The sequence below is a fragment of the Haemorhous mexicanus genome, chromosome 9 (genome assembly GCF_027477595.1).
Source record: "Haemorhous mexicanus isolate bHaeMex1 chromosome 9, bHaeMex1.pri, whole genome shotgun sequence".
In the NCBI taxonomy this organism is placed as follows: domain Eukaryota; kingdom Metazoa; phylum Chordata; class Aves; order Passeriformes; family Fringillidae; genus Haemorhous; species Haemorhous mexicanus.
The window spans coordinates 9,611,998-9,628,373 of record NC_082349.1 but is presented as its reverse complement, the minus strand read 5'-3'; the positions used below and the strand labels follow the sequence as shown (position 1 = coordinate 9,628,373).

Sequence of the window (16,376 nt, the reverse complement as noted above, 5' to 3'; positions counted from 1 at the left end):
AATCATTTGGGCTCTCCAGGAGCCTGTCAGCCCAGCAGTGACATGTGGCTAACTGAAAAAACCACCAACCCCCACATTCCTGTATCAGTTTTCAATACAGCATCCATAACTGCATTGACTAGCCAGCAACGAGCCTGGATCTGATCAGAATGGCTCATAAATCCACCTGTCTCACACAGAATCACAGAGAAACCAACAAACTGGTCTTACCCGTGGCCAGAGCTGTGAAAGGAGCTGATCTGTATTACTGTTACCTTGGTTGACTGTGGTGTTGAGAAGTTAAGCCAGGCAGGAACAAAGTCATGCTGCGCCATTTAGGTCCAGTGTCTCCCTTCAATAAAATGAGGCATCAAACCTCATGGCCAGGCTCTGTAAATGAGAAGAACATTCCCTGTCATCTTATTCAAAGTGAAATAATAATACAATTTATCTCTCAATATTTTGCCCATATAAATAGGAGGGGTAAAATGCTGAAGTTTTTTGTATTATACTTGAGCATTTTTCTCTCCTGCTGACTTTGTTCCTCTGACTGAAACAGGTAAGAAATTCAACAGTCCCAGTTACTTCCTGTTTACAATTAACACACCCATGAGGTTCATGACAGAATGGGTGTGGAGGGGGAAGAAAACAGAACCAATGGCATAAAAAAGCTACACAAGGCAGATGTAAAAATCAAGACATGAGAGAATTTGGGGTACAATCCTTCATTGCCTCACAGTCTGCATGTTTTATTCTGGGGGCTGTAAATCAAATATGACCAACTGGTGATGTTAAGAGATATTCAAAGCAGATCAGACCTGAAAGACAACCGTATGCCAGCTCCTGCACCCCTATGTTCTTTCCAATGTATCAAAGCCATTTTTACTGCTCAAAATGATGAACATTTCACTATTGCGCCGTATAGCTGAATTCCACCTTTTTTTGTGGAAAGTTCTCCAATTCACCATTTTGCTTTATTTTTCAACTTTAATTTACCTAGAAACAAGTCAACACAGTATAAGCAAAGTAGTAAATACATATGAGCACTCACCCTGAGTTTGGCCTCTGCAGTCCAATGTCCTCAGTTTGTGTGCTTCAGTGACCTCTGGGTTCCTTCCTTCTCCAGAGTTCTGGAAGGCCAGCCTTGTGGCAATAGTGCGTCTGAAGCAGAGCACGAGAGGCCGCACTTCGTGCCAACTGCGCCCTTCACCCCCTCAGCTGCTCATTTTACCCTCTCTTTGCACTCTCACTACAAAAAAAAGATACCTAAGAAGGTAATTTATATTTTAAAAAGCCACGCCCACGTTCACCTCATTAAATTTCCTCTGGTCGTGGTAGTACAGAAATCAGCCTTTACATTACAAAAAGGTTTGTCAAGTCTGCATGACAACACTCAGAGCAACATCATGGTCAATACTGAACAGATACACTCAAGGCTGCTGGACAGTTCATGATCTGCAGCAGATCAACCTAAACACTCAGGAAAAAAGATGTTACATAAAAATGTTTGCCCTAAATGCTGAGATCTAAACAAGATGCATCTGCCCAAGTGCTCTTAAAATATAAATTTCATTTTTATCGCATACATCTGCTAAAAAAAGGTAAAATATTTTAAAAAATGAAAGTTAGGATATACTCTAGTCTTCACGTAACTTGGCTAATGCTCCACAGAGCTAAGCACTACTTGATATAAAGCTCAGAAGCAGGCACAAATGTTCTCCCTGTTTTTCACCATTTACATGCTGAAACATAGGTCACATGAACAAAAAAAAGCCAGGTCCAAAAATAATCTCTTCTACTCTATTTTTTGTAGACTGGGCGCTGCTTTTAAAGGGACACAATTAATCCACAAGAGCTTCTTGTTCTACAGTGAAGAGTTCACTTCTGGGTCATAGTCCTCTTCCATCAAAGAGGTGAGACAGGAACTGTCGTCACTGTAAAAAACCAAACACAACTCCATCAATACAAGTGGCATAAACACGACAAAGTATGACTAAAGAGAAGAACAGAAAAGGAAATTGAGCAACTATAGTGCAAGTGCCAAAAGCTATTTGATCTCCAATCAAAACAAAACCTGAAATAGTCTAATTAAAAAAGAGTCCCTGAAAAGGGCATTTGTACTTTTAAATGATCACTTCCCAGATTTAGTCCACAAAAGGGCAACAAAACAAAATCGGAATAAAGGGAAGACTGGAGAAACTGCATGCAGCTAATGAAAGCAATTCCAGACTTCACAGCAATTTTAAAACCTGCTGCTCAAATAATGAGACTTGGGGCTGCAGGTTGGCCTGGCCATTCTAAATGCCTCATCTCTACATGCCCACATCATTCTTAACCTGCTCCAGTACAGCCAGAGTCGCCTCTCAAGAGGATGATGACAGTAATACAAACAGTATTCCATGAACTTCTCCATGGAAAATACCACCATCAACACCAAAACCTGAGTTACTCTGCTATGACCTTTTTTCTCGAACCATCCTACCTAATCAGAAGCAAAGAGATAGTTTAGTGATCCTAAAACAACTGACAAGTTTTATTACTGTTTTGATGCCATTAGTTGTTTCATAGGATGCCTTTAGGTGTGCCTTATTATGCTTTTATATTTGATTTATCCAAGTTTGTTTTCTTTGTTTGGATACGGTTCCATTCTTTGATCAGTTCTGATTTTCACTGTGTATGTTATGTCATTCTTCATTTTTAAAAAAAGTTTTAAAGGTGATTTTGATCAAGGCTCAAGATAAACACACCCTGCGGAACAGTAAAATAATCACCATCTTATATCCTCTGGGTCACCCCTCTAATAAACCCATTAATTTTTATTATTTTATTTTTTCCTTTCTGGAACTAGATGTTACTGTTGTATAGAGGAGTTTGGAAAGATGGAAACACTTCTGCACCTAAGCTCTGAGCCACAATCACATTTCTGCAGACAAAGTAAGAACAAGCAGCCTCAGAACGCATATAAACCACCAGCCAAGATGAGGAAAAAGTTACATAAAAACGTAAAACGAGTGCTCATGGCCATACACAGTATTGACCTGGGAACTTTCTGAGCACCCCACCCTGTGCTACAATCTACTGAGTGCCACACACTGCAAACAACTAAAGTTCTAATCTATAGAAATGTGGTTTTATATTAAAGTGTGCATAATGGACATAATGGAACACCTGCTGCAGACAGAACAGACTTCCCATCCTGCTCAACTCTGTACAGGTACAGAACTCCTTCAGATGTGACCTTTTAAGTCTACTACCAAACATCTGAGCAGTAAGTAGAAGATAAAACAGGGACAAAGTCAATGCACTTGACTGTATTTAAACAAGATTCATTACCTTCTGAATAAATATGCTTTTCAGAACAAACTGTATAGCAATTAAGCTATGTCAAGCTATTGATAGAAGTTAAAAAATTTACTAAGGTGATTTAATGAACCTTGAGAATGGTTCACAGCAATGTGAAAAATGGACCTAAGAAAGCCCACAGAGAACTGTTCTCTGGATTTAAGGTATCTAAATAAATTAACATTACAGAACTGCAGTTTTGAAGTAAGAACGAGGTCTGAGCACAAAATAAAAATACCACAGGTTCCTTTTCCCAAAATGGTTCCCAGTACCTTCGGAAAAGGCAAGGGAAAAGCATATCAACAGTTTGTGGTGCTGTGAGTTTCTCTTTCTATTTCAGCACAACCAAAGTGAAGGTGAAACATTTTCTAAAACTCCAACCACCAATGAATAGATGATCTTGCAGAGATTTGGGTCTCCTAAGCTGCTATTTTGATATCACTGTTAGTATGAGTGACCAGGGCAGTTCCTTAAGAAGTGCCTAACATGCAAGTAGACAGCCTAGGACAATGCCTAGACCTGACTCCAAAATTCAGTAGGGACATACACAACTCTTCAGTCATCGCCTTCCTGGGCATGTCCCAGCACAAAGAGAACAACAGATGCCACATTTAAATGCAATACTTTTTGCTAAAACAAAAACCTTGTTAGATGAAGTGCTGTAAATTATAGTAGCACTGAAACCCTTTGGTCTCCAGGATTAGCCCATGTGCCACCTTCTCACACACACTCTGAATCCTGTCCAACAGCACATCTGCAACCTACCTGAGACCACTTCCATAACTTACTACTCTACTGAGAGCAACATCACAAAATTCTAATGGGAAAGACCCAAAATCTCTCCATTACCCTCTCTGACATCAACCTGTAATAAATTCTTGAGAAAAAAAGTGCAAGACCAAGAACAAATAGCATCAGGACTCCCAGGATACTTACTCAGACTTTTAAGCCAGAGTCTGTATTACCAATTACCAATACCAGTCAGAGCTCTATGCAAATCCATTCAGTTGCTTTGTTTTCAGACACATTTATACATTTTTGCCTCCCAAATGAGAGTGGGCACAGTTTATTTGTGCTTTATGTAGAAGTCAACCTGGAGTTATTAAAAAAAACCAGCCTCAATTCAACTGGATATTTTCTTGTGCTACCAAAGTGCCCAACCACATTCTATTCAGTTTTTCATGATATTCAGGATTTTACCCAAGGTACACAGACTCATCAAGTCATGCCTCTTCCAAACTAAGAGTATCCATGGAAGTCTTCTGAATGCCTCTAATCATCCTTATTAGCATTTACCCTATTCTTTAGGTACATCATCACCAAAACAGCATCAAATGTTCAAGATTTGGGAGTATGGCCCATTTATACAGTGGCAAAACTGCATTCCTAATATCAAACGTAGTCATTTTTTCCCCTATTACTACACAGAACTGAAATGACCTTTGACAACTACTCAGTTCTTCTATCATTGCATTTCCAGTTCAATCGAACTGATCTCTGCTTCACTATGGAAAACACAAGGACAAAGATCATCAGTAGACACTCCCAATTCCAGGAAAAAAGCAAACAAAAGTGCTTGTCAATGCAAATCTAATTAATTCTCGCTTTCCTTTTAAATGAATCAAAATGTGAATTATTTCTGGTAATAAGAATCAGAAAAGGAGAAAAGAATTGTAATATCACTAAATGAAATGCTCTCTAAAGGCATACCTCCTTTCAGAACAATGAAATCTGCATTAATGTGCTTTGGTGTAGAAAAAAAACCTGTCAGCTATCCCAAAATATTATTTTACCCATCAAAATGGATAAGTCTTTGGTAAGTAATCTAAGTACAAAAAAGAATTAAACTCTGTATTAGCACCTGGGTTTCACTTATTTTTAAAGGTTCACTAGAACTGTTAACAATTTATAATATCACTTTTTACATGTAACATTAAAAATGTCTTAACTGCTACTTCATAGCCACCTATTTTCTTAAGATTTTGTTGATCCGAAAGTATTTTTTCCCTTGTTAAGTGCCTAAGTTTCACAACTAAATATCACTGTGTCATTTTACATGCAAGTAAAAGTGGTATTTATCACTGAGTCAAACAAAATTGTCAGGTGTTCTTTTAGACCAGATTTTATAGTGTATTTGTCTAAACAAGTATTAAAAACTGGCATGAAAACAGAAGGAACATACAACCACACTGAATTTAAAGAGACACAGACCACAGTAAGAAACATGTGCAGTCAGAGACAAACCCCCATTCTCCAATATCCCTTCCATAAAGTTCTTGCTGTACCTCAGTTGAATGGAGTTGCCTGGTTGTTTTCAGCCTTCTGCTTACTTTCATTTCTGCTCCTAACACAGACTTGATCAGACTTAATCTCTAAACCAGAATTTCTAAAGCTTTAAGTCTCAAGCTGAGCTTTTCAGATATACCTGGCACTGGGAACCAAGGAGGTGCTCAAAACACAAGGGGAAGCAGTCTCCCGTAAGTTCCTGGCTGCCTGCTGTGCCGTGACTTGCTGTTCTAGCCCCTCTCGGGGAATACCTGGAACTAGGGCTTCCAACCTTTGTCCATATTACGTACTGCAGTGCACATTTCTGAAATGGACACATCTAACTGGGTGCTTTTTCTGCTTCACAGTACCCTGCAAACATCCCCAGCTCCCTTCAGCACTGCTGTCTACCAGGAATCCTATTAACTGCAGCCTCTACTTCAGTTTCTCCTTTCCTGCAACAGCAAATCACAAAGATGTAGAACCTTTAGCAGAAAACCAGCATAAAAGTAAACTTTTACCCTTCATTACACATTTATCAATCCAGTCAATAGCAGCTGTAAAAGGTCATATGGGCAACACCTGTTTATCCCTGCCACAATTTTAGTTCACTGCATTTCTCTCTATTACTCTAAATAAAACATGTTTACTTTAAAGAAATAAAAAATTTGTTTTTCTAACCAGCCAAGTCAATGGGGATTTCAGTAATATTCCTAAAGATCAGATGTTAGCTGGGTTGCAAAAGCATTCAGAAGCATTAGTGAACAGTTTAATGGATGCAGAAAGCAGAACAGAATTTACTTCCCTCATCAGTTTTCTTTCTGTGAAGCTCTTTTAAAGTTATTTAATCAAGCAGATATGCCCAAACATTCAAAACAGACCACTTTCCACTTAGCTACTTTTTGGAGTAGCGTTGCTGAATAAGTGTATGTTACTTTAAAATAAAGAATTACTACAATATGTATTCACTAAAATATCTCTTTCTAAGAACCTCCAATTCACCCAATACATTCACAGAAATAGGGAGCCACAGCCTGGGGTCCAACTCTGGAAGAGTCAAAAGTACGCTACTGATTTCCTTAAGGATATCAAAAAGCCTCACATGAAATCTCACTACTCTGAAAAAAACCCAAACAGAACATGGCTTGGTCTTACATAAACATTTCATTAAGATAATCATATTTGGTCACACAGAGTTAAAGAGCATCTAGTTACAGCCCCCCTGCCACAAGCAGAGACACCTTCCACTTGACAAGGTTGCTCACTTCCAGGAATCCACAACTTCTCTGGGCAATCTGTGCCAGCAAATTCAATTTCTAACATAATTATAAACTCTGCTTCAACTTGGCATGCATTATTGGGCCTCACTGTAAAAGACAAGTGCAGCATAACTCATTCAGTTGTAGTAACAACTGATGAGCCACATCTTCACAAGTTGAGATCATTCATTTCCAGTTTACCTACATCAAGTATATATGAAAAAAAATTACTTTCCTTTTGCTTTCACTTCCATGAATACAATTGTCTAGACACACCTTCACCGTGTCTGCACAGCTGAGGCGCAGCTCCCTTTGGAGAGGACAAATGCAGATGTTCCAGAATGGCACGTACAGCTGCCACAGCTCACACACCTGAGCTACAGGAACCAGAAGAACTATATCCCAGAGATGCCATCATCACTCGTTTTTTCCCATTATATCCCACAGTCAGCCCTCCAAAATGACTACACAAATATAAAGGACAGCCCTATTAATTAAAAGTCCTGCAAAAAACGTTGTTTAAATGGTATCTGGCTGTGAAAAAACCCAAACCTCTAGTATCTAAAAATGCAGAGCATCACTCATAACAGGTTTTCTAGAATTACAGAAATATGAGCCCACTTTAGAACACTAAATGATGGATTAAAATGTTAATCATGTACTAAACTAAAATCTTCTCAGATACAGATATTAAATGCTTTACTGAAGAGCAGCTATTACTGAGAGATTAACACCTTATTTTTCAAGTTTAAAGCAAATTAATCTATCTTGCAGAGTCATCAAAACTGTTTTGCATTCTAGACAGAACACTACTATAAAAATCTGTATTCCAAGATGAAAACATGCCAGAAGCTCGGCCATACAAAAGAGTATGATGCTCTTTTGCCATACAAAAGAGTATGATGCAGAGTAACATGCTAGGGGTGGGGGAAAATCATACCAATGGTTACATACCTGACCATTTATACAAACCAGATGACAAACTTAAATGAACTGAAAATAGTTTAAGAAAGGTCCATACATCTATGTCCTAATCCCCTTTTCTCTACTGACAATCCTTCAACTGCTATCTCACACAGCTCTGCTTCACAAACAACCTGTCCCTTCACATACTTACTTTCCACTTCTCCAAGGTCACGCTGACCCAGTCTTACCTCCTTCAAAACTTCTGGACAAACACATACTCCCACAAAACCACATACTGAACAAAGCCTTAGCACTCTGGTCGTGTGAATACATACTGAGATCTCGAGGGCAGGGGGTAAGGAGATTATTTTTTTCCTTTCTGACACCAATTACAGATACACAGGCATACAAGAGTAACAACCAAGTAACAGAGAAAAGTGACTTCTAGGATTGAGAAAAGATTCTTCATCAAACAAGAAAACACCACTGACAAAAATACTGCCTTTAGAAATGCTACTGATGGAATGATACCTGCCCTTCAAGCTTCTGTTGATCCAAGTTTCTGCAAGCAAGGTTACCATACAAAAGTCAGCAAACTTGTCTTTGGAAGCAAGTTGCACTTAACTCAAAAGCCCAAAGCACATTTCGGAAAAGGCAGCATCTGGGGAACCTGTACAGAAGCCTGTGTAAGATGATAAGTCTCTGGCCCTCAGCCAGCAAGTGTGATACATCAAAAATGAACCCTTCCAAGGGGTTTTCATGAGTTCACTCCTCAAACCAGCAAGAATACCAAGATCAAGCCATTTAAAACATGCAAAATCTAAAAGGTTCAACTTCTAAGCACAAAATAAGAGAGCACAGACTTTCTGGATATTATGCCTACCAGCAATTATTCCTGGGTGTTTCATACTGTGCAGCCACTGGCAATGCTGTCATCCCCTCATGCCACTATCCTGTGCCTGTGAAGATTCCACTTCCTCCAGCGCCCCTTTAACTGTCCTTAGTACTGTTTATGTTAGAGAACTGTGGTATTTACCTGAAATATTAAAACCTGTTTACTGCTCTACCCTGCCGCAGGGAGTAGGGTTTCAGGGACTGCACACCTCTCTCAAACAAGTGCATCTATTGACACTACTGATACAAACCAAATAAACACATTTTAAATAGTATTAGGCTTTAAATGTGAACAATGGTCTGAACTTTCGAACAGCTGTAGCATTTTATGAAATAAGCTATTTCAAATCTGCAGAAGGTTTTCTACTATTTTAATCAAATCCAAAGGTCTTTTTATCTCTTTAAGGAACAAAATCAAACATCTATTTTGTACTGCACTTTGATCTACAGACGTTTTGCAAGTAAGTCAAGATAAGGCTCTGTTCTGCCCAGAAGCTTGCACAGCACAGCACCTTGTCATGGATACCTTTAAGGTACCACTCTTGTCCCCAAACCCTCATGACAGAATGAGTGAAAGGGCAATGAAGAGCACATCTGTGCAGTCTGCCCAAAGCCTTAAGGAACAAAGTCAGTTCTACTGCACAGCAGCACACACCAGGATAATGTCCTCCATCATCAGGAAAGAATTGCAAATATGTAATTACTGGCTTATCCCCACTGGATGCTGCATACATCCTGCCTACCTGTCTTCCAGAAATGTGGATGGAGCCTAAGCAGAAGTTAAGTAAGTAGTTCTCCAGCACCTTAAAAAAAAAAAAGGGATAGGTATTTTCCACTAAGGGTATTTTATAAATCAGTATTTTACCAGGGCTATTATTGCTACTATAGCACATTTACATTTAAATATATTCTGTTTGGAGTGGAGAAAAACACATTTCCTATGGAAAAGAGCTTCAAATGCAACCAGACTATTTATAAAATATTTGTGTCAAGGCAAGAGAGACTACAAATCAAGTAGAGGGAAGTACAGATCTGCATTCCAGATGAAGGATAAGCAAATAGAAGACATGTCATTTGCAAAGAGGAAGAAGAATTGAAAATCAACAAAACAGAGGACACTCAGAAATAAGAGACCATTCTCCTAACCAGTACTGGACTAATTCTTACCCTCAATACCATTGCCTGGGTCCTACAAGACCAGTACTATAAACTGGGAAGGGAGGTGCATTCCAGTTCTAGGTACTTCCCCTAAAGACAACCTGCCAAGACTGAGGGACAGCTCATACCTCTGCCCCTCCCTGCATCTGGATTATTTCCAAACCCTTGTACATCAAGACCAGGACAATATGATCAAACTCCACATTTATTTGTCTGTAACTAGGACATGACAAAGACATGTTCACTCAGCACTTTTCAGCATGTGTACAACACCTGCATTACAGTTTGTAAAGTTTACATTGTCTGCAATGGTTTTTATTGCACTGGTTTAACATTTTCAGCACTTTCTCTGATTGAGAAAGTATTAACAAACATCAGTGAACACAACAAAGTTTAAAACAACTCATATACATAAAAAATAAATTGCAAAAATTATATATATATTATATATATATATAAATTTTATATATATATATATATATATATATATATATATATACACACACACACACACACACATATAGTTTGGTCTTGGCTTAAAAAAAAGTGGGGGGAAGTGATCTCTAGTCCTGTGATCTAATGATTTGCTGCAGCTGGGACATATATCCTCTTTGCACATTCACAGTGTTTTCCTGGAGTTGTCTCTATGATCTAGTCCATGAAACTGAGTTAAAATAAAGCAAGGAGTTATGGACAAAATGTTGTCCAGCTGGTTTGGGCTTTGTCTTTAGATCTCAAAGAGAATTATTGTGCTGTTCTTCTCCAGGTAATCTATGCAGGCCAAGACTAAAACACTGTAATTCTTCTATCCCACTGTCCTACTATAGATTAGGGAATACAAGCAAAACATTGTGGTGGGTGGGTGGGGGGAATCTTCATACACTGCATGGTTAAGGACCTTTTCCAGAGATTTAAAAGAATTTAGCTCTATCCTCATCCATCAGATATCTTTCAAAGTCAACTAAGCAATGCTCCCTGCTTCACCAATTTGTACAGTGATCTTCAGCTTGCAGAGGTCCAAAAATTAATCCTAAAATGTCTCATGAAGTATCAGAGAAACAAGTTTGTTATCAGCAGACTGGAATTCATTATGCAGCTATATGTACCCCTACTGGGATATTTGTTTGGAAGGTGTAAATGACACCAGATTAGCACACCAGCATTCTCCAGTTTATCCCTACAATCTGTTTTGGTTATTCCTATGGCTTGAAAGTCTGTCCCTGCATCTAATGCCTCACCTGAACATATTCTGCTGCAATTTCACCTCATAACTGCTTGTTTTATTCATGATGGATGTGGAAAACTGACTAAACTCTCCTGGCAGATACCTTTTAATAAATATTTTCTTCAGACCAAAACTTGAGTATTCCCTGACTGAAAGGCAACTTTAGAAGCTGTTGTTTTAGGGGAAGTCCTACAGACCACCCTGTATCCCAGCACTGTTTGGCAGCAGAAAAAGGATCTACTATCATATTCTGAGATCAAATATAGCCATGCTTTTTCTTAAAAAAAAAAACAACCAAACAAACAACCCACCCTCAACCAGTCAAATTTTACTGGCAAAGATCAAGCTTTCAAGTTCAAAGCATCATTGATGAAAAAACTGATGTGACCCACCTACCAAGTGTGACAGCTCACAGGCAGTGACAGGATGTTGGAAGTGCCTCCCAGTTATACCTGCAGGTAACTTTTTAAAGCTGCTTTATCACCTGCTTATGTCTGATGAAACATGATGTATAAAACCATTGGAGAGCTAACCAATCCATTTTTTTCCCAATCCTTAATCATGGTTTCTCTCTTTCAGACTTCATTATTTTCTTTACAAGTCTTGTTACACAGCCATAACTTTCTAAAATATCCCATTATCCCAAACTGAACAAGATAGCTCCTGCTGAAGACCTACCCCTCCTCAGCAGAATGGAGAAACTGCTTCACTGCCTTATTTAAAATGCTTCTGTATGTTCCAGTATGACAAATGAATTTTCATGACAGTGATGCTGCTGAGTCATGATAATTTAGGAACTATTACAACCCCCAGGATACTCCCCCACAGAACTGCTTCCCTACCAGCTGCTACTTGTCTGTGTAGGCAATATACCAAAACACAGTAATTTGAACCCATCTACACCAAAATGGCTGAATCCAAAGCTATTGTTTTCAGACCATTTATTGAATTTGTTAGGATCACATTATCTGTGTGTTCAGTAAGAACATTATTGCAATATAGGGAAGTGAAACCACCAAAAAGTACATGACACAGGACAGACTCCCTGATGAGAACACTCTTCCCTTGGACATACCCAAGTCTTGCTTTTTTTCTACATGTTGAGAGGGATAAAGCTCCTCAACTCTTCAGCATTCTGGAACTTTTCCCACCCCCAGGAGCTATCAGCTCCCTAAACACTAGAGGATACATTCCAGAAGGCCCAGTCAACCCGAAGACATTGAAGTTATCATTAACCCATTTCTCTACTTTTAACTGGAGTTCAAAGTAGAAGAAAGACAGTTTCTCCAAACTAACAGTCAAGATCATAACACATTCAATACTTTCAGGATGAGAGATCCTTGCTGAGTTTCTTTAAGATTAACATCAAAGGTCTTTTCAGATCATCTCACGTGAGTCCTGATTAATCCCTTGATGATGGATGACGCATTGTAACACAATGGCAAAACACTCCCCTCTGCTGAAAGGCTGGAGACCTGTTGTAATCTTAACCATACACCTTCACCAGCAACACTGTGAACACCAATAATTTCTGTGCCCAGAATAATACCGTGTACCTCCCTGGCAGACTCAGTCCTTTATTTACAAGTTAATTTTTCATCACAAACTGAAGATGACAAAATTCCAAGAGAGTGTCACTCATTGCCACATACTCTGTATGTTACAAATATGCAAATACGCTGTGGGGAGGGGGTTACACAGATATCCAGAACCTAGAAGAGACACCAAAAATAAAACTTAAATTAAAATGTCTAATTTCTTCCTGTATTGAAAAGAGGGATTCTTAAAACCAAGGACATTTAGACAACATTATACACATACTTTCTTATCAAGTGCCACTAACCTCACACCACAGAACTGTGATCCTCCTTCCATTGTGGAGGATAAAACTATGCAAAACACTGAACTGGAAATGATCACAAGATTCAAGGAGAAAACAAATCAACACTGGCATTTTTGCTAGAATGTCTGTAAGTCCTAGAACTTCAGTTGCTCCTGGCGAACTCCCTAATGTACAACAGTCCCTGAGGCACAAGGTCACATGCTGTAAAATATTTCTTTCTGAGCATCATTTATTACAGAAAACCTCAGTCATGTTTGGCTGCACTGGTTCAAAGCATTTTTGTTAAGCCAGACCTTGGAAGTGCAACTATTTCAGATTAGTCATATTATAGAACTGCATACACCAACACTTTGCAAAACTGTTTGCTGTTTAATAATAGAAAGGTCTAAGTAGTATCAAGTGTGAAAATTATTCTTCTGACTTTCAAAGACCAGCTAGAGAAGGAGTTGCACACTTCAATCAAGAATTTCCAGTTTGGAGTGATACAGCCTGATCACTAATATGTATGATCAATTAAGCCAAAATGCTTTCCTCCCTGCTTACTGTCACGCTCACAGCCCTGTCTAACCTAGAACTTCTAGGTCTGCCCAGTGTTAGCACATACATGTACAGGGCAGTGGACACTTAGCCACTATCAATCTCTACCTAAATCCACTCCCAAAACCATAGATTTATCTTCTGACTATACAGTAACTCATTAAAGTTTGGCACATTTTCACAGGAACATATAAAGTTATAGTACACAAGTTAAACAACATCCATCCTGGCTTTCATGAAGTATTCTGAGCAGAACCATGTTTTTGCCAACTTCACTGCTTTTCATCAAATCTGACGAGCAAAGAGAACATGGACTTCAATTCCTCTTGCTGAAACAAAAGCCACACATGATTTAGTTGGCATCCTGGTCACTACGTAAGTGACAGTAAAATGTCTACTTACATTGCTGAATTTGCAGAACCAAAACTAAACCCCTCCTGTCTCTACAAATAAATTAACACTAAGTATGACCTGTCCGTGGATAAGCTAGAGCAACAGTCACCCCTGGTTTCTATGGAGCTGTGAGGAAAAGCTGTGTCCATGCAAGCACAGCCAGCACTCTGCAGGAGAGAGGTGCTTTAAAGCTTCAGCTCTACTGAACAGAGTCAGCCCTTTTCCAAATCTCTTCGTACAGACAAACAAACAAAGCACACCCTGGAGTACACTTCACAGCTAAGTCAATTCAGCAGTTACACAACTAACTTCAAACAACTCGTAACACTGGGGGGGGAAAGGTAGCTTTAACTCCTGAGCCAATGGTTTTTCTTCACTTTATAAAGACAAGAACTACATTATCTGACATCCCACACTCCTGAAGAAATTCACAGATCTAACCACAGCATTTTTCTGTATTAAAATAAGAATCCCACAACTCCTGAAATACTGTTTCCATTTAATGAAAATGCTAGAGAATATTATTTTACCTGTAGTGACTTAATTTCCTAATTTAAAACAGGAATGTCAAGATTCAGTAACACCATGCAGCAGTCACATATGTGAGACAAGGTGACCATACCCTGTAAATATTCTCAAAGTGAAGATTTTTTTCCTAACATTCAGAAAGTATGCACTTCCATTTGATTTGTTGTATTTCACATCTGCATTCTGCTCCTCATATTTCTGAGACACTGCAGAAAAAACAGGATTTGCAGTTTTTTTTTAAATGCCATCTGTTCCCCGCATATTTTCACTTTAGGTCCTCGTATGATATCTGCAATGGAAACTTCTGTGTCATATAGGATTAAGGCTATAAACCAGATGAATATAAAATGCAGAGGGCTGCTGCACTTCCCTACAAACAGCTGTAAAAAAAACCCCAACACCATAAGGAAGTACCCCCTGAAGCCTTTCTATTCCAAATACAAAACTTTTAATAAGTTCTTTTTAAAGGGACTTTGCTCCAGAAATGAAGCGAAAGAGTGCGAGAGGAAAAGCTGCTTTAAGAATCTGGGAATTTTATTTATTCCTACCACTGCTCTACACCTGTTTCCTTCCTGAGTCAGAAACTGGAAGTTTCAGATTCTGGTCTCCAAATGGATAAGCTTTAAGGGGAACCTTTCACTGAAATACCAGCCATCTTCATTCATGAACTAACATTTGCATAAGCTTTTTTCATAACCACCTAACATTTTTATAGAAGCAATGTCAACTCTACAGTAAACTCAGCTTTGATGGCACTCCAATTATCTCAGCTGTTATCTCCATTCCCCCTCTTTGCTATTTCCACACTTTGCTCAGGCACTTGCAACGTTTCAGAGTATTATCAACATTACTAACGCTTGTGTCACTCACAGCTCAGAGGCGGGGAAAGGCAGGATGACCTACCTGGTCATGTTAATATAAAAAGATCTTTAAGCAACACTCTTAAACCATTCCACCATTACTTGTAAGAATTTAAATAGCTACTGTTCCTCTAAAGCTGTTTAAAAACTCGTAACTTGTGCAGACACCTACTGACTGCTCTAAAATCGTTCCAAAACAGCTCGTTACTAAACTGAACTGAATTCAAAGTCTTAAATGAATATTGGAAACGCTAGGCGCGTTCTGATCAAGTCCAGCCCCAGCCCTTCAAGTCAAACCACACAAGACCTTAGGCCAAGGGGGCATCAAACACACCGGACACACGGAAATAACTTTGACGCCCGAAAGAGCCGCCTCACGCTGGGGCCGGGCGCTGTTTCCCTACGAGCAGACACCGAGCGGCACCTGACAAGTTTCCCACCCTCGCTGGCAGCGGGCACAGCGAGCCGAGCCCCGGCTGCCCGCAGCCCACGTGTCACTGCCGGGCGCCGACCGCCCCTTCCCGCCGGGGGCAGCCGGGAAGCGCGGCCCGGGAGGAGCCGAAGGGGAACGGCCGGGCCGCCCGGTTTCGTTTCCAGCCTACAGCGGGGTCGTCCCTGCCCGGCCCCCGGGACTCACCCGCCGCCCCGGCCCGCCCCCCCCGCCCCGCTCACAGACGGCCCCATGACAGGAGCTCAGGCAGTGTCAGCGCTACGAACTTCCCGGCTGAACAGGAAACAATAACCCGCAGAGCCCCGGCCCCGCCGCCCACCCCGGTCGGGCCCTGCCCGCGGGGACCTCGCGCTGCACCCCCCCCCGGAGCCGCCGCGGCCGCGGGACCGAGCGCGGGGGGGGGGGTGGGGGGGGCCGGCCTGGCGGGAGGCCGCTCCCGGGCCGCACCGAGCCCGCGGTGCCGCGGGGGGCGGCGGGGCGGGCCTGGGGGCGGCAGGGGCCGGGTGAAGACGCGGGGGGCGCGGGGGGCGCTGGGGGCGCGGAGGGGGCGGCGCGGGGGCCGCACTCACCGGGCGGGCCCTGGCGCGGCTCCGACGGCCCCACAACCATAACAAAGCTCTGCCCAAAATGGCCGCCCAGCCCTGCCCGGCCGGGGGCCGGAGGGGGCGGGGCCCGCGCGCGCGCGGGGCGGGGCCGAGCACGCGGAAGGAACACGCCCCCCAGCTCCCCCTCCCTG

At 41.0% G+C, this 16,376-nt stretch overlaps 1 protein-coding gene across 1 annotated transcript in view; it reads right to left on the bottom strand.

The window, feature by feature from the left end:
* Positions 1-16,329, bottom strand: part of GPBP1L1 (GC-rich promoter binding protein 1 like 1) — a 31,988-nt gene extending 15,659 nt beyond the window's left edge. The window contains exons 1-3 of the mRNA XM_059853917.1: positions 16,210-16,329; positions 1,031-1,913; positions 255-369 (exon numbers count right to left, since the gene is read on the bottom strand). Coding sequence (XP_059709900.1) covers positions 255-314 — 60 coding nt within the window. The 5' untranslated portion in view covers positions 315-369; positions 1,031-1,913; positions 16,210-16,329. The remainder of the gene's footprint in view (positions 1-254; positions 370-1,030; positions 1,914-16,209) is intronic.
* Positions 16,330-16,376: the final 47 nt, after the last annotated feature.